General features: G+C 49.5%; 1 protein-coding gene and 1 long non-coding RNA gene across 2 annotated transcripts; both read left to right on the forward strand.

The window, feature by feature from the left end:
• The first annotated feature begins 1,475 nt into the window (after nucleotides 1–1,475).
• On the forward strand, nucleotides 1,476–3,711 carry LOC122180755. Its single transcript, XR_006179220.1, has 3 exons — nucleotides 1,476–1,563; nucleotides 1,796–1,931; nucleotides 3,167–3,711. It is a non-coding gene; the product is annotated as an uncharacterized LOC122180755 (long non-coding RNA).
• A 581-nt stretch (nucleotides 3,712–4,292) lies between these two features.
• Nucleotides 4,293–21,317, forward strand: VSX2 (visual system homeobox 2). Its single transcript, XM_042868005.1, has 5 exons — nucleotides 4,293–4,719; nucleotides 5,793–5,877; nucleotides 8,048–8,171; nucleotides 20,172–20,352; nucleotides 21,001–21,317. The coding sequence occupies exons 1-5, from the start codon at nucleotides 4,293–4,295 to the stop codon at nucleotides 21,315–21,317; spliced, it is 1,134 nt and encodes a 377-aa protein (XP_042723939.1).
• Nucleotides 21,318–23,001: the final 1,684 nt, after the last annotated feature.

The raw sequence follows: 23,001 nt of genomic DNA on the forward strand, positions 1-23,001 counted from the left end.
TGGAAAGCCTCTGTGTTCTGAATAGCACTGGGTGATACAGTGTTCTTGACATCTTGTCTTCTTATTCATAGAAGCATAGCAATTACAACTCCTAAAGATAGAAACATAGAATCACTAATATCATCTAGTCCAACTGTCCACCTACCACCAACATTTCCCAGCTAAACCATGTCCCTCAGTACCACATCTACACGTTTCTTGAACACTCCAAGGACAGGGACTCCACCACCTCCCAGGGCAGCCCATTCCAATACCTCATATCTCTTTTGGAGAATAATTTTTTCCAACTAACCAACCTGAGACTACCCTGGAACAACCTCAGGCCATTCCCCAGTTGGTCCTTAGAACTTCCCTCTCTGGTCAGTTGTTTTTGTTGTTTTTTTCTTTTCCTTTTTGCTTTCCAATAGATCAATATCACAAGCACTTGAAACTGGTTGAGTAAAAAATAAGCTTGGTTGTTCCAGAACAGTAAAGGAACATCTACATTAATAGTAAGCTTGTTTGAAAAAGAAATAGAAATACTTACTTGTTTAGTATTATTCTCTTCTATTTTAGGGGATGGGGAACAGTAGTAAGAAGCCTCCAGTTTCACCCCATCCTGCACTGTCCACTATCAGAGGTAGGATCAGACACTGAGTAACCACTCCAGGTTTGCTCAAAGGGTTAATTCCCCTCCCACTCCAGTGTACAGATAACAGAGTAGCCAATATGTGCTGTTCCCAGAAAGCCTTGGGGGTCCAGTCCTTACACCTCAGCAGCCCCCTGGTTGCTAAAAAAGCCGTTGCCTAACCCCTTGTGATGAGCAGGGCAGAATGGAATGGCTTCTGTACAATGCAAGGGTGGGTCCTGGCAGCTGGGTGCTGTACAGCACAAATGGAGGTGCTCAGACATGGGAGTAAATAACAGGAGAAACACCAATGTGTCTGCATCAGGATGGAAGATGAACTGTAATGCAAAAAGCAAGATGTCACAAGAAGCATTACGCCTAGAGAAATCCTAGCTCTGCTCAGTATCAGCAGCCAGAGTCCTGCTGGTTTCAGCTGGCTGAGGATTCTACCTGGGGTTCAGATGTGCACCCTGACAATACCAGGGTAATTCAGAGCAAACCAAAACAGCAAGGTCTACTTGGAGCTGCAGTAACTCAGCCAGCAGCTGCCAGCTGTAAGCATTTAGCAATGGGCATAGCAGGTGCCATAATCTCCTTGTCATCTCTTGATTTGTATCTCTGGTGATTATTTAGAAATCAATGCACCTGATCTAAAGAAAACACGTCCCCAACAGGACTCTGATGTAGCAGATATCAGAAGCATCTATGGTTTTTGTTTGCTTTTAAAGGAATGTATCTGACAACTTGAGCTCTGTGGAGTCAAAGATTTTAAGGCCTGGAGGGACTGCTACCATCTTCTAGTCTGAACTTTAGCATAAAACAGGCTACAAAACTCCACCAAATAATTCCTGCATTAGAGCAATAGTTTCTGGATGAGTTATAGATCATCTCTTAAAAAGACTTTCAGCCTTGGTTTGAAGACTTTATGTGACAGAGAGAATCTATGACATCTGCAGGTAGGTAGCTTCAGTCACTCCTTGTGCTTCAGCAGTTTTTATTAATACAGTGAGTGTTTGTTCTTGTCATATTAGCATTCTCATGTCCTATATCCATCTACAGTGCAACATATGGCAGCAGGATAATGAAAATGCCCGGTGTCTGTGACTACAGTAGATCATAAGTTAAAGAACTACTAAAATAAAAATGGACTAGAAGAGACTTTTATACAAAGTATTTTTCCCCACGCAGGGTTTGAAAAGAGAGAGGCAGAATTGGCGTTGCCACTTCCATCAGTAGAACATGCAAAGGAAACCAGGACAGGTGAAGCTGCACTGGAAGGACCGAAAACACACTGCAGAGGAAGGGAAGAGCATGGGAACATTAGGTCTGTGACCCAGTGAGTGTGAACCCATTGCAGTTTGTAGAGGCAGAGGGCAAGGTGGCTTTGAACCAGGTGCTGAATGAAGTTACACACAACACATGGTAGAGATGGAGAGGAAGTGACACTTCTTTGCAGACTGAGGGGGGTGATGGTGACAACATGTTTCTGGTGGAATTCAGAGTGTTCATGGATGCAGAAAAAGGGTGGGAGAAAGTCAAGACTGGGTTAATTGTAGAACAGAGCAATAGAAAAACTTGGGTTGGAAATGACCTTAAAGCCTATCCAGTCCCAGCCCTATGCTGTGGGCAGGGCTGCCCCCACCAAATCAGGCTGCCCAGAGCCCCATCCACCTGGCCTCAAGCACCTCCAGGGATGGGGCGCCCAATGCATGTGCTCAGGATGAAATATGGGTTTGCAGACAGATGAGAAAGGAGGAAAAGTTCAGCATCAAAGTTAATGCAGCAGAACAATGGGGAAAGATAAAGGATGTGTTGGAGTATGAAAATGTGATAAGGTTCTGAGGGGCTCTCCCCAGGGGAGCGTTGGAGTTGTTAGGATGAGGAAAGCTCCAATAAAGCCAATATTTACTCTGATCATGGCAGGCTGAAAAGGTTGCCGGAGATTAATCATAGAGATATTGAAATGTAAGTAAGTGTTCAGTGACTTAAGTCCACTGGACTTACTGAAATGTGAGTTCAGATTCCTAATCACAGGAACTGTGCTAGCTTGCAGGGAGGCAAGGAGCAATGAGAGCAGGCATATTAAAAAGCAGACTGCCAAACATGGAGCTCTGTAGCTCAGTGACCAGAGTCACAAAGAATTTGACAGAGGGGGAGCAAGCTGCCATCACAGCCCTGGGGCATGGCCGAAAAAGGGAGGGCCTCCAGCACCCCCAGGGTAGCAGTGGGGTGAGGCTGTGCAGGTACATTGGGTGGAACCATGCCGCAAAGGCAGCAAATGCCCTAGTGGGCAGGTGGGGAAATGTTGGGAGAAAAGCAATGAGAAGAGAATTAAACATGAGAGAAAGACCCTATGTAATTCTACAGACTGACTAGTTTGACTTTTGTGTAAACAGTGGAATGAACTACTGCGCTTGCAGATCACCAGCTGCCATTCAGGGAGGCACAAAGTGACAGAGGTGACACCTGCTGCAGAGTGGTCCTCAGGCTGATAAGCTCTGATGGACTTAAGCTAGAAAATGTGATCATCCTCAAATAATTATTCCTTTCCTTGTGTAGGGATGCAAAGTCAGGCCTGGAAGAAGCAAGAGAAGGAGGAGGATGGCCACAGAAGTTTGAGAACATGGGCTCAGGCTGAAATGCTGCCTCTGTGCATTATTGCACCATGTGTGAACCCAGGACAGTTCTGTAGGTGCAGGTGCCATGTGCAGGTACTCGCCCCAACACCTGTGCTGATCATGGGAGCCACAGGACTTCAAAGGGCTTCAGATATGGTGATCTGGCAGGGGACAGTCTTAGCAGTATTCCATCAGAGTGAAAGTGCCGTTGGTTTGTCCAGAGAAGGTGTGACATCTGGCATCTGAAGTAGCCCAGAAACCTTTTGCAGGCCAAGACTCTAAATTAGGATTCCCAACATCCGCAGAGCGGATGTATGGGCTGCCAGGGGCTGTTAGGCAATCCCAAAGGACCTTGACCATCCCAGACAGATCCCAGTTTCTGTAGCTGCTCCCATTTCTAGAGGCACATGCTGTGAAAGGGCTACCTGCTTGAGTGAGTGACACAGGTGATGCCTGAGGATCTCTCTTCAATGAATGTTGAAAAGGTTGGGGTCAGGCATGCGGGACAAGGTGTGTGGCACTGTGCCCACGGGTGGTGAGAGATGCTCTCAGCTACCACAGCACTGTGTGGTGGATCTGCCTGTGGGTGGGCGGTGTTGGTCCTCTGATGACACAACCCAAATGTTTCTCCAGCACATAACGCTCAGCCCTACTCTGCTTCAAAGAACACAGCTCAGCCTCAGTCCTGAGGTCCTCTCCACGCACCGTAATTCCCTGCAGACCACCCGTTGATCACTGCACGAGCGGCAGACCCGGGGATCCGGCGTTTTCCCCAGAGGCTCTTCCACGTATCCCTCCTCGGGGCCGCTGCCCCACGGGCTGGAGCCCCGTTTTGCGGCAGGGCCCTATTCCGCCGAGCCCAGCTCCCAGACCTGCCCCGCCGGGCACCGGCCCCACCGCCGCCGGTGCCGGTGGCGGCTTTTTGGCATCCCTAATCGCGGCTGGCCCCTGTGATTGGCTGCGCGGCTCTGACCCCGCTCGGGCTCCCGGCTGGGCGGATAAAAGGGGCCTGAGCCGGGGGCTCCTAGGCATTCCCGGAGCGGGCACCAGGGACCGACGGCCACAGCATGACGGGCAAAGCGGGCGCGGCGCTGGCCCCCAGCCTGCCCGGCAAGCCCAAGCCCGACGGCGCGGCCGCCGCCGCCCCGCCGCCGCCGCCCCCCGCGGCGGGAGCCAAGCCCAGCTCCGGGCCCACCCCTCCTCGCTGCACCGGCTTCGGCATCCAGGAGATCCTGGGCTTGAATAAGGAACCGCCGTCGCACCCGCGGGCCGCCCTGGACTCCCTGCCCGCCGGGCACCTGCTGGCGGCCCGCTCCGTCCTCAGCCCCGCCGGGGTGGGCGGCGTGGGCATGGGGTTGCTGGGGGCCGGAGGCATCCCCGGCTTCTATGCGCAGCCCACCTTTCTGGAGGTGCTCTCCGACCCGCAGAGCGTCCACCTGCAGCCTTTGGCCCGAGCTCCCGGGCAGCTGGACAGCAGCCAGACGGCCAGCTCAGGTAGGCACGGTCCCGGCCCTCGGGGGCACCGCCGCCGGCAGGCACCTTCGGAGCCCCGCGCCCGGCGGCGGAGAGGTGATTTCGTTTCGGAACCGAGGAGAAGGAGGAAAAGAACGAGGGAGCTCGGGACCGGCCCTCCCCGGCTGAGGCCGCGGCCGCGCCGTGACGGCACGGCCCGTGGCTGCACCGAACACCGGTGGAGCGGCCCTCGCTCGGCCCCGGCGGCCCCAACTCGTTGCCGAGAAATTAAGGCCCGCTCCCATCCAGTTCCTAGACGGCGACAGCCGCCCGCAGACCCCGCTCCCGGAGCGGCGGGCAGCGGTGTCCCGCTTCGTCACCGAGCGTCCTCCCGGAGCTCCCGTACCGTGCCCGCCGTCCCCTCCCGCAGCGTGGCCGCCGGGAGCGTGGAGCCTCGGCCGGCGTCTGCCGGGTGGCGGCGGGCGAGAAGCGGCCGGAGCTCGGGGCCAGTGCTGGGGCAAGGCGGCCCGCACCGAAACGCGCCTCCCGGCTCCGAGCTCCGGCGGCTCCCGAGGGGCGAAGGCGGCACCGCCCTGCCCGCAACACCCCCGGCCCGGGCACCCCTGGGACGTGCGGCGGCCGCGGGCAGATGCCATTCCCGGCTATGTTTTTCCCCGTGGCTGCAGCAACCTTTATTTTTCCTCCTTCCCGGCATTTCAGCTGAGCAGCGCGGGTCCCCCGCCCCGGGGCGGGAGGCAACGGGTGCCCTTGGCTCGGGGAGGGGGCCGCGGCTCCCTCCATTTCGTACATTTTGTTGAGATCGCGGTCTCCGCGTTTCGGCGGCACGACAACGGCAGCCCCGCAAACGACTCCGGGCGACATAAGGGACGGCGAGAGCCCCCTCCCGGCCCGCAGCCCTTCTCGGAAGGGTACGGTGTCCCCGAGCCGCCCGCAGCGGGATCTGGGCCGGGACCGGGACCGGGCTGCAGCCCGCAGTCCCTGGCCGCGCCGCGATCGCAACGAAAGCTCCGGGCGGAGATGCCGGAGGGAGCGGATCTGCGGGGCCCCGGCGGGGAGCGAGCTCCAGCCCACGCCCGCTGCCCTTCTCTCCGCAGATTCCGAGGATGTCTCCTCCAGCGACCGCAAAATGTCCAAATCTTCCCTCAACCAGAGCAAGAAACGAAAGAAGAGGCGGCACAGGTAAGCAAAGCCTGGCGGCCCCGCATCTCTTCCCGGGAACCGGCAGCACCGGGCCCCGCTGCCGCTTCGCGTCCACAGCAAGTAGGATTCGGGACGTGCCCATAGGAGCGGGAATTGCAACGGCGATTAGCTTGGTTTGGTTTTCTGGCTGCGGGTTAGGGCTGAAAAAATTCCCAACCCGTCCCAAAGCGAAGAGGTGAAATAACCAAAAGCGCTCCTCGCTTAGCAACCTAAAATTGGGCTGTCAGCAAGGGAGAATTTCTATCAAGGATCTCAAAATTTGCTACTTAAAAATTAATGTTTCGCCAATAGATGCAATAGTCGGGAGGTAGTCCTAGCCCGCGGAATGCCTGGAGACTCGCTCTGGGGAATGCTCTGGGGCTCGCTTCCCCTCGCTCCTCCCGCAGTGAAAATGGAGTTGGATGTCCGTGCTTTAAAATCGGAAACGAACCTCCCGCCTCGGCTCGTGGCACCGCTGCGGCCGCAGGGCCGGGACGAAGGCACCTGGGCACCGTCCTTCGGGGCTGACTATGGAGCAATTAAATCAATCCCGCCACGGTGCGGGAGGTGAATTAAAGGTGCCCCAGCGTAAGCTCAGCGGCTGCGTGGGTCCAGAGGGATCCGAGCAGGAGGTGCGGGGGTTCGGCCTGAGCTAGCGGGGTGCTGCCGGGCAGGTGCTGTTCCAGAGCCAACGAGGATTCGTTTCTTTCTTGCGAGTTGAAACAGCGCATGAAACTGTTCCGTTTCCAGCTCCAAACAGCAACAGACCCGTAGCACTGGTCGGTGGTTATGCATTCTGTAAGGAATGGTTAAGGGCTGTGGTTGTACCGAAGCAGCTGACAGGCCGATAGCTCGCACATAGCTGCAGGATTTGAGCAGCAAACGGCAGAGCGCGGTGTGTGCTGCACAGGGCCGGGGCTGCCCGGGAGGCAGCGGGGAGAGCCGAGTGGGCTCTGGGCACTGCCCCGGCGCGGGAGGTGCGGGGCTCCGCGGCTGAACCGGATCCGAACGGGGAGCGCCGTTCCTCTGCTCCTGGGGAGAAGCAGGAGCCGCCGTGCGCTGACCCCAGACTTCCCACATTTGTGGGAACGAAAAGTGTTGAAAAAGAAAATGGATTTCGTTGTGAACGGGGACCGGGAGCTGATGGTGGGCAAGTGCCTCGCATTTGCATGCTGCTTTTGTAGGTAATGCCATCTATCTGGCAGCATCGTTCAGGTTCTAAATAGCTGAGGATATTTTTGAGACTTTCTGTTTGTGCCCTCTGGAATTTTGTGGCTTTCCTGAAACTCCTGCATATTTAAAAAAAAAACGATTTTTTTTTCACTCTTTTTCCTTACGGCTGCTGTATGTTTCTTAATAATTTACACAGTTACCTCGAACAAAGGTTGTAAGTTGCTGTTGTTGCTGTTTTTCTGGTAGGATTTTTTTGTCTGCTGTTTGTTTTTTTTTTTTTTTTTTTTTTGTTTGTTTCTTTTTGCAATCGAAATGCTGTGAGTTCTCACTGAAAATCGCATTTTGCCTACAACGGGGCTTTAGGGTGAGAACGTCAGTTCCTGCAGAGTTGAAGTGGTCCGAGACCTCTCGGCCATCCCCTGAGAAGGGCTCTCAGCTGCCTTGGTGTCCCTGCTTTTCAGTCTGCCTGTCCTAAGAGTGAGCAATGCTGCGGCTGCTGCCTGCCCAGGAGGTTCCTGGAGGACAACAAGGCAATGCCAGCTGACAGAGAGCAGCTACTGGGGTATCAGTGTGGGAGCAACCAGTGTGAAGGTGGAGAGAGGGAGCTGGCACTGCACATCTGGAGCTCCAATCCAGAGAAGGGCAGGATGCAGCAGTAGAGCACAGAGTGAGTAAAGGCTTGGGAGGGTTCAGTGGGAGCCCAGGCTCCAGGGAAGGCTCTCTGCCCCTCTGCTGGCCATGGGGGGATGTTCCCAGCAGGATGTCCCTGACCAGGAAGGTGATTTGTAACTATACCAAGCTCTGTCTTCAGCCATTTTCAGGTTCTCCTTTTACCTTGACATCTGACCTTTTGTGCACAAAAACACAGGAGGCGAAGGGGAAATACTATGCTTTATCAATTACTCAGGTTTCTGTAGCATCTGTGTTCATTTCTCTGACTCTGTATTTCCTTTGCTGCATGTTATGTTTTTTGGTCAAAGAGTTTTGTTCCTCTCAGGACAATCTTCACATCCTACCAACTGGAGGAGCTGGAAAAGGCCTTCAATGAGGCTCACTACCCTGATGTGTACGCTAGAGAGATGCTGGCCATGAAAACAGAGCTGCCAGAAGACAGGATACAGGTAACAGTATTTCTCGGGTCCCCTTGTCCTGCCTCTCCTGGCCATGCTCATTCCAACCTGAAAGAAAGGAGACATGTGGGACAGAGTTTGCTTCTCAGATTGAACCCCCTGAGCTGTCCATTCCCTTTAAAAATGTGGGCAGCCAGACCAGTTGTTTTTTTGCCCATCTGTATGTGGGGTTTGTCTGTCAACATGTGCTGTGTGTGGGATGTTGCAGTGGTGATTTGGGGTGTGTGTGTGTATGTTAAAGAGGGAATCTTGAATCACTGAAGGGGAACTGCTGTGCAAGGAACGTCTGTATGGTTTTGAGGTATTGGTAGTACAGGTGAATGAGAGTTGGCTGGAGTCAGGATCTGGGTGGCCAGACTGGGTGGGATGGATCTCATGTGTGCCCCTCTGGACTCAAACCTGGGGGCCACAGCAGGTAGTTGGCAGAGTTGAGAGGTGAGCCTCAGGTGTGATGTCTGCACATCTCTGCGAACTCATTGCATTTGCCTCTTCAAATACAGGTTCCCTGAATGTTTCTGTGGATCTTTATTTTTTTGATTACATGTAATGTTTGGGCAATATTTGTGCCAGCCCTGTGATGACATTGCAGAATGTTCTTGGGCAGATCCAACACGAAGTCCGCCAGGGCGGACTCCAGCAACTACTTTGTGCCTGGCTCCCTCCAGAATCCTTGTGAGGCACAGGGGTGTAATGGCCAAGACTTGAACCCATTTTTGCTGATGCAGTATTTACAACAGTGTTGCATTTGCTGTTAGGTGAATCTGTGAGTCCTGGTTTCAAAGTGAGCTGGGCTTCTTGCCCACTGTGTCAACAGGACTCCTGCTGACCTAACAGCTTGTAGACACTGTGCACAGATGAGATTTCTGCTGGGCTTCAGAAGTCCCTTTGTTGGAAATCCTACTGGTCATTAGATAGGATTTTTGTCTGAGCAGCAGGACCCAATAGCTTACCTCTAGAGGGAGTGAGCTGCATAAGAAATTGCTTCTGCACATGCACAGGTTAAAAAGCCCAGGGAAAAGGGACCTGTGGAAGGTCAGTGTTGCCTGCATCCACCATCTGACGCTGGGCTGGCAGGAAGGCCTTGTGCACTGCATGCACTGCTTCACATCTGGGACATCCTCCTGGCACTGAGAGCCATTATGTTATCTGACTGGGAAAGGAAGAAGTGGCTAACTCATTCCAGCTCTCTGGCATGCTGCCTGTCATTCTGTAGCAGGCTAATGAGCAACCACAACTCTTCCTGTACTGCTGGGCTTTTAAACCTAGGGGATCTCTCTGCCATGGCCCCTTGCCCAGGAGTTCAAGGCAAACGTGGCCTGCAGAAGCCCTCAATGATGTGCATGTTCTGAGCAATAGGTGCTGCTAAAGGCACAAATATTCCAGGAGAAAGTCCTCGAGTGGCATTTTGCTCATCATGAAAGGGAAAAGAGAAGCAACAGAATTCCTATGGCATCTATTGTGTGAGTGCCTGAGGGCCATATAAAAGCCCTGAGCACCACTGATGGGGAGAAGCGTCTGTTCCCACTGATCCTTCCAGAGGGTCAGCACCAGAGCATCCCTTACCACGTGCTACATGAAGCCTCCCTGTTCATAACTCTTATTTTGTGTCAAAAATCAATTCCTAGCTTTGGTCATGTTGCTTGATATTTCTCTCATGTTTCAGCTTAGCTCTCTTAGTATGAGTTGTTTCTCCCTTTATTATAACATTTTCTAAGGACAGTCATGGCCACCAGCTTAGACCATGGTGTGAGGTTGATGTTGGGATGGGTCTGAGAGCAGGGCAATACTCTGTGATACTTACTGAGTGCTTTGAGAGCTTACCAGGGTTTCAAATTCATGTAAATACTTCAGTATCTGGTGGCAAAGGCTTCCACAGCAGAATCGCATGAATGAAGTACATCTTGCTTTGAATCCATGAGCATCATTTAATGCCACACACTTCTCTTGGAAGAGGCAGCCAACAATTAATCTTTATTCCCTTCTTCATAATATTTACAATTTTGCATCATCTTTTTATTTTTTTTTTCCCTTGTATGTGTTTCTAACTGATGAGGGAGGTCTCTATTTCTGCATTCTCACTGAAGCCTGCAGTTCCTCCCATCTCTCAGCACTGCTCTCTCTCCTGTAGGTCATTAATGTGCGTGGTTTCTCAGATTGTTGTGGATATCACATGCCATGGGCTCTTGCAGCGTTTCATGTGGGTTCCCACTGGATCCTCACCTAAGAGTGATATCTGCCCCTTATTTTCATTCATGGGATTATTTCTCAGGAGGTAGTAGTCAAAGAGAAAGTAAATCACCTATGAAATTCAATATGAAAGTGAAATTCGGAGAGTGCAATTGAGAGAATGATATATAGGAACTGCTTGCGTGTAAAACCTCCAGCAGAACACTACAAATAGCCATCAGAGGACACAAAAGTTATTGGTTTGAGAGAATATTGAATTCAGGAAAAGATATTCAAATCTTCCATTTACAGAGAAGATGAGCATGTATTTTTTATTTTTTATTTTTATTTTTTTCAAGACAGCATTCCTTGCCTTGCATATACCATCTCCTGCACTGAACTGGCTGCTGCTGGGAGGATTGTGAGCATCCTCCCACTGGGCTATGTGGGAAAAAGATTTGATTTTTCCCGATGAGACACAAGTCAGACCAGATGTCACTGTGGCCATTTTGCACGGTACTTGAAATGGACCACATTAATCAATGCATTGAGAAAAATATTCGGGAGAGTTTAAGTGCTGCTACTAAAATCAACCCAGACCATCTTGTACAATGTAGGTGGGGTAAATAGATTTATGCAGGGATGTATATCCTGAATAAGCAACTTGAAGTGATGAAAACAGCATCAAGCTGACAAGTATTTTAATGTTTGTCTTAAATTAGAGCCTTTATCTCAAAAGATTCTCTTAAACGTAACATGTGGATTTAGATAAGTTATCTCTATTGAGTTTATTAATATGTGACATTTTCAAACTTTAAATGCCATTATCTATAATACTAAAGGTCAGTAACAGATTGATTTGGATTATTGAAATGAGAGTAGTGTTGTTCTTTCTGAGGTTTGAGGTTCCAACCTTCCATAACTACTCTCAGCAGGTGACAACCTGACTATTTTCAGGTGATTCTCACACTTAGGCCAGGCACAGGGCCAGAGGGTTCCCACCCATGCAGCAAGTTGGTGATGACGGTGTAGCTGGAGGTGAATGACCAGGACGAATGGGCTGCTTGGTAGTAGATTATCAAGGTGATGGAGAAGCTGAAAATGTTGCTGTTGTGTGAACCAACCTTTTCAATAGCTTTTTTTTTTCTTTTTTTTCTTTAAAGAGTCCTGCAAGAAGTTAATCATGAAGTAGAACTAAGGAGCTATGCTGGCAACCTTTTCCAATAATTCCTGAGCACTGGGACAAGCCACAGCAGCATGATACCAGATAAATATCATTAACTTTCCCTGTGCTTTTAGAGATGTAGGAAGTGTACAAGTGAGAGTAATAACACTAATCAAGCTTACTGGCTTGGTGAGAATATTATTATGAGTGGTTCTCATAGTGTATGGTGCATCTCTGCCTCCATGTCTTTAATTGGTATGTGAGAGGTTCATCCACTTTGCTGCCTCTTCAATATTGTGCTTGTTTAGTTCATCTGACTTCATATTAATTTTAATTTTTCAATTAAGAGTTGTTTAATTTGGCCCTTTCTGTAATTGAGTGTTTTCATTACCCTTTATCTATGGCTCGTTTTCAGTTTATGTGCTGAAACTTTGTTTACGAGTTAATTACCATAGCTGTAAACAGAGGGGCTGGGTGGTGTGCAAACACAGGGGCCCTTGCAATCCTGGGTTCACCATCTGAAAAGTCTCACATCACATGCATTTGGACAGAGCAAAAAATGAGGCAGGAAGGTAAATGGGTGGCATGGAACACCTGCTTACTGTAGAGTGGAAATTTCCTGCCTGCTGCTAGACTTTGCAGGTAACCTGCCCTGTTTGTGTATTTTACCTGGGTAGAGTTGGGGCTGTAGGTATTATTTGTTTTTGTTGGTGGTGGTGGTGGTGGTTTGGTTTTTTTGTGTGTTCTTTTTTTGTTTGTTTTTGAGCAGTGATGGAGGCATAGAGGTATGTACCTCTGTATTTCCAGGTACCACTTTATCTCTCTGCATTCCATCCCCAAGTTCCATTGGTAACAGACCAGATTTCTAAATGGGACAGAAATTCAAACTAAGCCAACCTTGGATGTCTTAGTCTTCTGCCTTCTGCTCTGCCCCCTGCAAGATGTTCACAACTGTCATAGCATAAGGGTGTCACAGCATGATTTTGGTGTGCTCCTCCATAGTAGAAAGAGGAAAATGGGGCAGTGCTTTCTCTGCGGTTTGGAGAGCCCACACCTAAGGTCAGGCACCTCCAAGTATTGAGACACTTCTCTGTGAGAGGGAAGACGGCTACCAACAAAACATACCATAGGCCATTGCTGTGAAAGCCTTGGCAGGGCCTTTCTCCATCACAGATGGGAGAATGAGGGAGCAATGGCTCTGCAGGGTCTGTGCCACACTATAACTACTCAGGATCTCTTCCCCACATTTATCCCACTGTTTTCTTAACAGATCTCTGAATTAGCTGAGGCACTGTTGTTCATTAGTTACTTCAATTGTTCAATAGTGAATTCCACTCTAACCTTTGGGTGCCTGGCAGAGAGACCAGCTGATGGTTGTGCTCAGGTTTTCTCTTAATGGCCTGTTATTATACATTTTTCCTCCCTTCCTGACTTTGAATGCAGATTTTTTTTTTTTAATGATTCAATAACTTAGGTGCTTTGGAGGTCTAATTTAATTTCATTAATTTACTTTTCTCCTTATTTCTTAATGTCTTTTTTTTTTTTGTGTGTGTGTGTGTGTGTGTGTGTGTATGTGTTTTTGGCGCTTTTCTTTTTTTGTATAGTGCTTATCATTTACCCTGATAGATCTCAATAATTTAAGCTTGGCTCACCCAGAGGGAGGCTGAGCTGAGTAAATGTGTGTGCAATGTTGCTGGTAGGGAAACAGCTCCTTGGAAGGTCCAAGCTAACTTGACCATGTAAACGTATGTGATGAGGATCTGACCTCCTGGGTAATGGTCAGGAGACAGACTCCTGTTCTGGCTCGATCTTTGACTCCAGTGATCCTCCTTGTTCCCTGGATTCAAGAGACCCAACTGAAAGGTTGCTTATTGTGCAGGACAAGGAGTTGTGAATACCATCCTTACCATGCATCTTCCTGAGTGAGATGGCTGACGGTCCTGAGTGAGATTTGGCTCACAGGTTGCTTCTTAGCTGGTGGAGACTTCAACATAAATATTTCTAGTAGAACTGCACTTGTGTGCACAAGTACATGTAACACAGCAGAGGCTGTGTTCACAGAGTTCATTGCATATGGATGTTTACGAAGACCAATTGAAACATTTTCTCTGCTTCAGAGGAGATACAGAGCAATTTTAGCATGGGGAAATGAGGATAGCAGCTTGGTCAATGGAGGCTGGGTTTACTGTCAGCATTGTGAGCACCTGTAGGATACATGCTCTGTGCAGTATCATCCCTTGTGTTAATGACAAATGCCTCCCTAGGTTGATAAGGATGGTGAGGCCAGATGAAAACACTAGTTTTGAACTGGGGGTGTAATTTAAAATGTTCTCTGGCCAAGAGGAATTTTGCCTCCTTACGTTCCCTTATTTATTATTGACTTCTTATCTTTGACTCTTTGCCAGTGATAGAGGGATGCTAGAGAAGGATTAGGGTCCTAGCAGTGGGAAAATGCACTGGGACCAAGGTGAGATATTTACAATTTTGTCTGCATAAGTCAGATAGAATGCAAAAAAATAGTTGCATTTGCACATTTGCTGCTGTTGCGTGGGATTCAGGGCATGCATGGCCTGCAAGAGCTGCAGTGTGGTATTGTCAGACAATACTTTTTCTAGGTGTTGTGCTGACCCATATTCAAAGTGTGTCTTGTGCTAGTTTGGCTTTGAGGATACTTGAATTTGGATAAACCACCGTATCTTTGCTTGCAAGAGGTGAGTACTGATTTCCAGTTTATCACAGCGCATCTGGTTGGATCTGTTAGCCAAGTGGTCAGCCACAACTCCAGCTACTAGCAAGGAGGATTCTTCCCATGCCATATGAGGGAATTGCTCCTTTTAATATGAGCTCAGAAAGCTCTTTCCTAGTGTTAGGAAGTGAAGGAATGATAACCCTGTGATCAGCCATGCAGGCCATGTGCAACCTTTACTGCTCTCATTTAACTTCATACCCGTTTTATGCTAGCCGTAGAAAGTGATGTCACCATAAACAGTGCCAATAATTTTGACGTTACATTTGAAAAGATTCCAATAAAGTGTTGCCAGGCTTACGCAAGCGCTGCAGTTTTCACTAGCAGCCAGTTGACTGGAAGCTTTCCTGGGGTGGTCGCTGCAGGCAGGGATCTGGGGAAGTCTCAGTACCCAATCAGATCTTACACTGCTGTGACAATGCACTACAGACCCCCAGGTCCCATGAGTGTGAACGGGGAGATGCTCAGGGAAAAACTGAGGATGTGAGCAGTGCAAAGAACAGCCCCATAACTGTACCCAGCCATAGCACTGGCCCTGTTCAGCATAGAGGATGATGATATCATTGTATTTTTCTGTGGAGGTTTTAATTGTGTCTACTCTCAGCTAGAGGCTTGTATTGGAAAAGAAGAAAATAGGGAGGTGCATTGTTGTCAGGGAGAACTGAGTGCTGAGAAGACAGGACCGTGACCATGGTGGCGCTATGACAGTGGATTGTAACCAAAGGCAATGTCACAGAAGTCCAGAAAGATTTCTGGGTTTTTTGGTGTGGAAGGACAGGGACCTCCAGCTGTATCCTCACTCCAAAAGCTCAATGTCAAAGATGGCTTCTTTGCAGGAATCGTACAGAGCGATAGCTTGTCTCCCTTAGCTGAAGATCGGAGCCATGGGTTTTTTTTTATCAGAGAATAGACAGTGTAAGATGGCTGGCAGCCCACGAGCAGCACAGATTCTCTTCTCAACGGTATTGGGATTTTGTTCCTTTCCTCAGTTTCTGATTGTCCAACAGCTGTATGCAGCAGCTCCCCATGACCTGGCAAAGGCACATGCTGGTGTGTCAGTATGTCTGCATCTGTTTGTCTGTGCACGTGTACATACATTTGCTTGTGGCCATCTAGTGGACATTCCACAGTGTGCTGCTTCGGGCTGGGACCCTCTCGTGCTCAATCAACAATGCCCATAACGTGAAAGAACGCTGGTGAAATGCTGTGCTAAAGACACCATGTAAGATTTGGTGAAGAAAAATTCACCATTAGCTATTTCGGTGTTTTCTCTGAAGGCACGAGGAGTGCTTGGGCAGGGAACATTACTGTTTGTTTGTTAGAAAGACAAAGCATAGCCCCTCTCAGCTTTGAAAATAGAAGCCAAGAAAATTACTGTAACCAACAAAAGTCTTAGATTGTGCTCACTGAAACAAGCACAGTAACACCCTAGATGCCTTGAAGAATCCCTTTGCTGATTAAGATTCCTGGCTCATGTCTACTCTCAAGCAGATTTCTCTCTTTAGCAGACAGTGTTTCAGGAGCTGATTAGGTAAACAAACTAATATGATGAATGTGGATAACAAGGACACATTGAGTCTCATGTTCCTTTGCGAAATGAGAGATTCCTCCTACTACAATTTGCTCTTCTGCACTATCAATAATATAAAGGAGTATCGGTCATCATTTGTGCTTCAGAGGAGGAACCTGGCAAGAATAACCTTGCCAATTTTTGCTCTGAAGTGCTGTGACCCTGCGATGCAGTGCACAGTGCCTATGATTTGACTGCCTGGGGCAGTGGGCACTGAGGATGAAAATTAGATGATGGTAGGATTAGAAATATTCATGTTTGTAACACTTTCCAATACTGCTGGTTTTGGTAGGGGTCTGAGAAAGACAGGCATGTGGAACAAGCACCCAGGAGACGATGCTGAAGGTGCTGGCATTTGCTGCAGCTAGTGTGCTCACATGGCTGAATCCAAAGCTAATGTGTCCCGTGGGAAAGAAAACATGAAATCTGGAATGCTGTCAGAGTAATGGGACAGGAACAGTCATCTGCTGATAGTCATCAGCAGAGGTACAAGTTTCATGAGCATTAACCCTTGGAAATATCCCAGCGCATCACTGAAACATTCCCCTTTCCTGCCTGATGAAGGTCAGCCAGGAAGAAGCTCCAGACCCTTTTCTAAAGCGAATTGGAAAATGAGCTCCTGCAGGCTGGAGTGACCAAGCCTTTCCTACCAAATGTTTCACAGAATGTTTTCTTCTGACATACCAAATCTCACCTCTTGCTGCCCTGTTTCCTCTTTCCTGTTCTTGGGAAAGGGTATGGAGAAGGTGGTTTTAGCCAGTACAGCTGGATGAATTTCTACAGTGTTCCAGCAGACGGGGACAAGGGGTCTTCATGTGTGCCTGCGAAGAGACAAAGAGGCATCCCTCAGAGCCCGGTCAGCTTTCCCTTCCTTCGGCGCCTTACCCCCGCCCAATGCTGTCTCTGTTCGGTCACTCCCTCTAGCGTTCATCTCCACCCTACGACATCATGAAGTCCTTTTCGCATCCTTTACTAATTCAAGAAATTTTTACCCCTTATTTCTGAAATATCTCTCCTTATTCAGATCTATGCTTAAAAATGTCTTTAAAGAAGTTGGTTCTTAGGTATTCTGGTCACTGCCAAGAAACCAAGGAATAGCAAGACAGATTTACCTACTTCAATGTTATCCAGTTTCTGAGGATAGGACTTTTGGAACAAGCATCCTATCTTTCACAGAGGTGAAATTAATAGGATGCAAATTATCTTAAGCAGTAGACTGTTGGTCCAAAAAATGCCTTTGCCCACCAGATTGTGATAGCTTTGCAAAACATCAGATATGCTTCAGTAAACACAGTCTGAAATTAATAATGGGTGTTAGGTCATGAAGTGTGGAAGTACAAACCCAGTCCTTTCAGCATACCCAGTGCTGTGTCATGGAGAACCAGAGGAAAGCAAGTGAAAGGCAAGCTGCAAGGGTAAATACAGCATTTCACAAAGCTGAGCACATGGGGTGGGAAGGGGCAAGTCCAAATATAGACAGAGTTAACGTTACTAGAAGCAGCCCAAATTTTATGAAGTCAGAGGAAGCTGTAGAACAAACGTCTGAAAGCAAAAACATCTTCAGCTGAAGAAGACAAAATACCAAAATTTCAAGTAAACTGAAAAACAACTATAAAGGAAGGAAAAGTGGGATACCTGCAATCAATACCTGTATTTTCAGAAGTTGTGACTGATGCACCAACACCACTTTAAGTACCTCAGCACTAATAAACCTGTTGCACAATTCCGCTCAGAATGGAGGCATAGGAAAATTTTGGTAATGTGTCAAGAGATTCTGAGAAAAGAATAAGATCTTCCCCCAAAACAAAGCCTTAACTGAGGAGCTATATGACTGAGAGCAAAATCACAAGATTGGGCCCCAGAGAATAACTCTGCCCATCCACAATGGTGTTGCACTGAGTCTGCAGGTGCCATACTGGAGCTTATCCCACCATGATGTGTGGTATGGGGTGGTGGTAGAGGAGCTGGGCTGGGTCCTGGCCTTGGAATATTTGACATTGAGCACCACTACTTTCACTTGAGATCCTATCTGAGGTTAAGGTCCTGGTGTTAAAACAAGACGGACAGCCCCTCCTGCTAGAAATTCTGCCATTTCAATGTTTCTTTTTCCCACTTCAAAACCATGAGGAAATTCCCATCAAATTTCAAAAATTGATTTGGGAAATCTAATGACCTTACAAGGCTGTTGATGTCATTTTGATTTGCCCATTTGGCATTGTAGCGTAGATCTTGCTTGTTACATGGATGAGATTAAAATACAACACTGAGAAGAAACCCATAGGTAATTTTGATTATGCTTTCACTGACCAGAGGCAGCATTTATGTATAACTGAATCAGCATTTTGTCAGAAAATTGTCCACCAGCGCCAGTCCAAATTGGTCTGCCTATGGCAAAACCTGGGCTACCTCCTGCATTTTTTTGCTCATGCTGGGGGAGAAGAGATGTTCTGTTGCTGCAGGTTTTGGGGCAGCACTAAAAGAGACCACTGCTGTAGCAGGATTGAGAGCCATGGAGCAAGGGGGAGCCTGAGGAGCATGGAGTAAGATGTTTGGGGAAACGAGGCAGGAAGAAGGGAAAAAAGGCAGGTGGTGAAAGCCTCAGTGAGGAAGCACCTGAAGATAAGAATTGAAGAGATTTTTAAAAGTTGCCCACTTGGTACCTGGTGGGAAAAAACAAACAAACAAAAAAAAAAACTGTGTCTGATTGAAAATCCCAGTGAACATTTGTGCAAGCCGTTCTGGGTACATGGAGAGGTGTCACTTCAGCTCCAGACCAAGGCAGATCAGCAGGTGCTGTCCTCTGGATTTTGCAGGAAGCATCCTGGCTGTAACATCCCCTCTGCTGGGCACAGGGGGTCTTCTGCCAGGACAATCTGGGATCACAGCTGCCGAGCCCATGTTTTCCATCCCTGCAGGGGATGCTGTGCAGTCTCTTCTGGGCAGGCAGGTGAAAGAGGTGAGCTCACTGTGCTCTGAAGGGGCCTGGCAAGGCTGCACCCAGACAAAGGTCTCACTGTCCCCACGAGCCAGGGGTCTCAGAGCCCTCTGTGCTCCCCCCTGCAGCCCCTGCTCCCCCACAGCTGAGGCAACAGAGGGTTAAGCTGTCAGCTCTGTAATGTTAAACAGGTGTCAAAGGCACCTCCATATATCTGCAGATTGAAATCAAATTCTTTGCAGTATAAAAAGATAAATTACCCAGGCGATTCCCGCCTCATCCCACTCATCAGGCCAGCGCCAGACGGCAAGCAATTTTTTTTTTTAATGTGCTAACGACCTAATCAAGCAATCAAGTTGGAGAAGATTGCGGAGTGACCCCGAGCATCCATCTGCCAGCGAGACCCCGCCATTCATTTCCATTCTGCCGTGTACTTTCCGGGAAAGGGAGGGAAAAAATAGGAGGAAAAAAAAAATCCTAAACAAATTAACACCCAATTTTCTGTGAGTCTAATTAGTTAAATGAGGAGGTGTTTGGGGTGTCCACAGGGAGGGAGGGGCTGCCTTTTGGAGAGGCGACTGGTAACTCCATGGCATTAATTAGCGCAGGTCAATGGCGTGGTTCCCCAGGGACCTGCTGCTTTAATTTCCCGTGATATTTCAGTGCCTGAGGCCCATCGATTCAAACTGAAATTAACTTATTTTTCAATCAGGCCTGGGCTGCCCCTGGGGCTGACTCTTCCTTTGCCTCCTTCTGAATAGACCTCGAGCAATTTTTCATCTAAAGCTGATGCCTCCGCTCTGTGGGAAGGGAGGGGTTGTGGGGAGGGAGGAGGGCAGGCAAGACAAGAGGGATGGAAATCGGAGAGCGAGCGCTAATAGATTTCTGTGAGCCACCCCCTGCCTCCGCCCGCGTCTCTGCTCGCTGCCCCCCAGGTCACAGCTCGGAGATTATTCTGCCAATTTTCTGAGAAGATGTGGGTCTTTTCAAACAGGGAATTCAAGGCAAGCGGCACAGATCAGCTCCCTCTTCTCCTGCCTATCCAGAGCATCTCCCCCAGCTCTGCTGTCCCTGTGGCACTGCAGCACACAGCCCCTTGCTGCAGTTCACGCGCCCAGTAAATAATGAAAGCAAATCCCAGACACGAGAGCCAAACTCTGCTGGAAAAAAGACAGCGCAATGGCAAATTAATTACATCCTGCAGGGAGGGATGGGACCTGCTCTCATGCTTGGCCCTTGTTGTTCCTGCAAGGAGGAGGGAGAGAAATACCCAGTGACTGTTGTATGAGGCTTTTGGGAAGGTGTACATGTGCCTATCTTCATCCTCTTGCACAAGCACACGTGTGCAGGGATGGGATATCACATCTGCTGCCCCCGATGCTCACATCCCTCCCTATCCTCCACTCCAGGTCTGGTTCCAGAACCGCCGGGCTAAGTGGCGGAAGCGAGAGAAGTGCTGGGGCCGGAGCAGCGTGATGGCCGAGTACGGACTCTATGGAGCCATGGTGCGTCACTCCATCCCGCTGCCTGAGTCTATCCTCAAGTCAGCCAAGGACGGCATCATGGAATCGTGTGCCCCGTGGCTCCTGGGTAAGAGAGCAGCCAGCCTCACAGGGGTGGCAAGGAGGTCAGGATGAAGAGGGGTGTGAGGAGAAAACTTGATGGGATTCCAGCTTGCTCAGGATCCCTGCAAAGTTGTACAGAGTGCCAAGACCTCTCTTGCACTCATCCCACTTCCCTTCCTCTGGGCACCCACAAAGCTGGACTGCTGCCCTGTTTTGCTTTGTCTGCTGTGGAGGAGGGATAGTGGATGTAGTGGTTACCCTAATGTGCTCCTGCTCTTTGCTTCCTACTTTCTGAACTTTCAGGCTGGTTTTGTCCCAGAACTGACTGTGGGCATCTTAACAGTGGGCTGTCCTTCTGTCTGCATGAATCTGAGGAGGCAGGGGTGGGTTGTATGAGGAACTGATAGAGAAAGGCAGGGAAACCTCCCCAGATCCAAGTAGCAAATGACCCCAGGGACCCAGGCCCCTGCTGTATCTAAGACCCTCATCCCTACTGAGCCAGGGCTGCACTTGCGCGGGGCCAGAGTGCCTGGCGTGCCATGACTGCTGTTTGAAGCAAGGGTTTCTGCTTTCCTTAATTCTGGCCTCTCTTTATCTTTGCTGTTTTCAGTTCAAGATGGCTTTCCCATGCCCAGGCGCTTTTCTAAACCCGAATACCAACAATTCTTTTTAGGGATGCACAAAAAGTCTCTGGAGGCAGCGGCTGAGGCGGGGAGGAAGACGGAGGTGGAGCGCCAGGCCCTGCCCAAGCTTGACAAGGGTGACAAGGAAGAAAGGGGCTCGGATCCCAAAACCGCCATTTCCCAGGAGGAACTGAGAGAAAACAGCATTGCCGCCCTCAGGGCCAAAGCTCAGGAGCACAGCACCAAAGTCCTGGGGACCATTGCGGGGGACACCCCAAGGAAGCCGGAGAAAGGGGAGGAGGTGGCAGAGGATGAGAGGCAGACCGAGAAGTCCAGTGCATCACAGAAGGAGGAGAAGCTGATCTAGGGAAACAGAGGCTGTGGAAGCCAGCCCTGGCAGATACTGTGCCCTCTGGGGGTCACAGCCCCCTCTGATGGCCAGGCCTCCTGGCTGCACCCACCCAGAGTGTGGGGCCCTGGTTTCTTCATGTGGGGCTACCCAGGGGTGCCCCCAGCCTGCTTCCCTGAAGCACAGCCCTGTCCTTCACTCCTCCACTCCTAGGGCTTTCCTTACCCCAGCCCATCCCCATCTCCATCTCCACCCCAGGGCAGGCTGCGGCTCCAGGTCCCTGTGGTTGTGGGTCTGGGTCTAGCTTAAGGCCCCATCCAGCCCCCTCCAGGCCAGTGAAGCCCAGTTCCCCTTCACCTCACACTGCATTCCGCTGTGTTCCACACCCCAGAGGACCCCACTGCCCCTGGTATGATAAGTCCATGGCCCTGTGTGTGTGAAATGCTGAGCCTCTGCTATACAGCTCTCCCAGCTCAGCACTGACAGCTGCTGGGATGGGGCTGCAGGTTTGGAGGGGCTGATTTTTGCCTCCATTATGTGAGGAAATGCAGGTTTAGCTTGCAGACACCATGTCTCCTTCCCTGCTCACACCTCCAATGACCCCAGCCTACACTGTCATCTTCCCCACATGCACTCGGAGGCCAGTGCCACACACAGTTAAACCCTCTCAGAAAAGACATTTTCCCAAGGTATTTATTGAAGTCAATTTGCCCAGCTCTCCTTCTGAGCCCTGAAGGGAATGACAGCCATGCAGACGCAGCCCTGGCACACGCTGTAATGTGTACATACGTCTCCTCACCGACCCCACGTGTGCACGCAGACCCATGCAGCCAAACCTGCTGTTCTTCACAGCATCTTGTGCTGACATCTCCCTTCTGTCCCAATCAGGCACCATCTTCCCAGAGCTGCTGTTTTAATTCTGTCAGAATTAACTTCTTCCATCCAGTCCCATTTGTCTTTGTCACCCGTTTGTTTGACATGTTAGATTATAGCCCATGGTGTGTAAATAATGTACATACAGTGAGAAAAGAATTCAGTATTGAGGTGTTTGAGATATGGAGCTGTAATAACTTCTAGTCATTCAGAACCTGTGATTTATGTGCCATTTTCTGTAAAGATACAAACAAGAATAAAATTAAACTGGAATATGGTGTGTGAGTCTGGTCACTTTTTCAAGGAAAATGAATTCAGCCAAAGCTGAGAAGGGTGAGGTTTCAGACCTTACCCAGAAATACTTCAGTGAGCTCTAAGCAGCACAAAGAGATGCTGGACCCAAAGGAAAGGAGGGCAGAAGAAAGCTGTAATGAGGCAGGAGCAGCTTCGCTCCACTACACAGGTGCTGGGGATCTCAGAGTGAGGAGATAGGCTGCAGTATTTCACCCAAGCCTGCCTCCTGCTCCACCAAGACCTCAATTAGTGCTGCTACAAGCTGTTCTAAGGCATTTAGAAGAGGTAGAGAGCCCAGCCAGCTTTGTGGAGAAACGGTATGTGCCCAGCAGATGGATGGGGTATCTCATCCAGGTGACAGCTGCAGGAGATAAACCTGGGAAGCAGCTGAGGCAGCCTGGCCCAGCACCTGTTTCCATGGGCAGCCCAAGCGCGCGCTGCAGCTGGCTGCTATCCAGGGAAGGCCAGCAGGACTCAGATTAGCATGAAGGTTATTTTCAGTCAAATAGTTATAAAACCCACCCCTTCCTCCCTG

The sequence above is a fragment of the Lagopus leucura genome, unplaced genomic scaffold (assembly GCF_019238085.1).
Source record: "Lagopus leucura isolate 7727_CA_CO unplaced genomic scaffold, USGS_WTPT01 Super-Scaffold_1, whole genome shotgun sequence".
In the NCBI taxonomy this organism is placed as follows: Eukaryota; Metazoa; Chordata; class Aves; order Galliformes; family Phasianidae; genus Lagopus; species Lagopus leucura.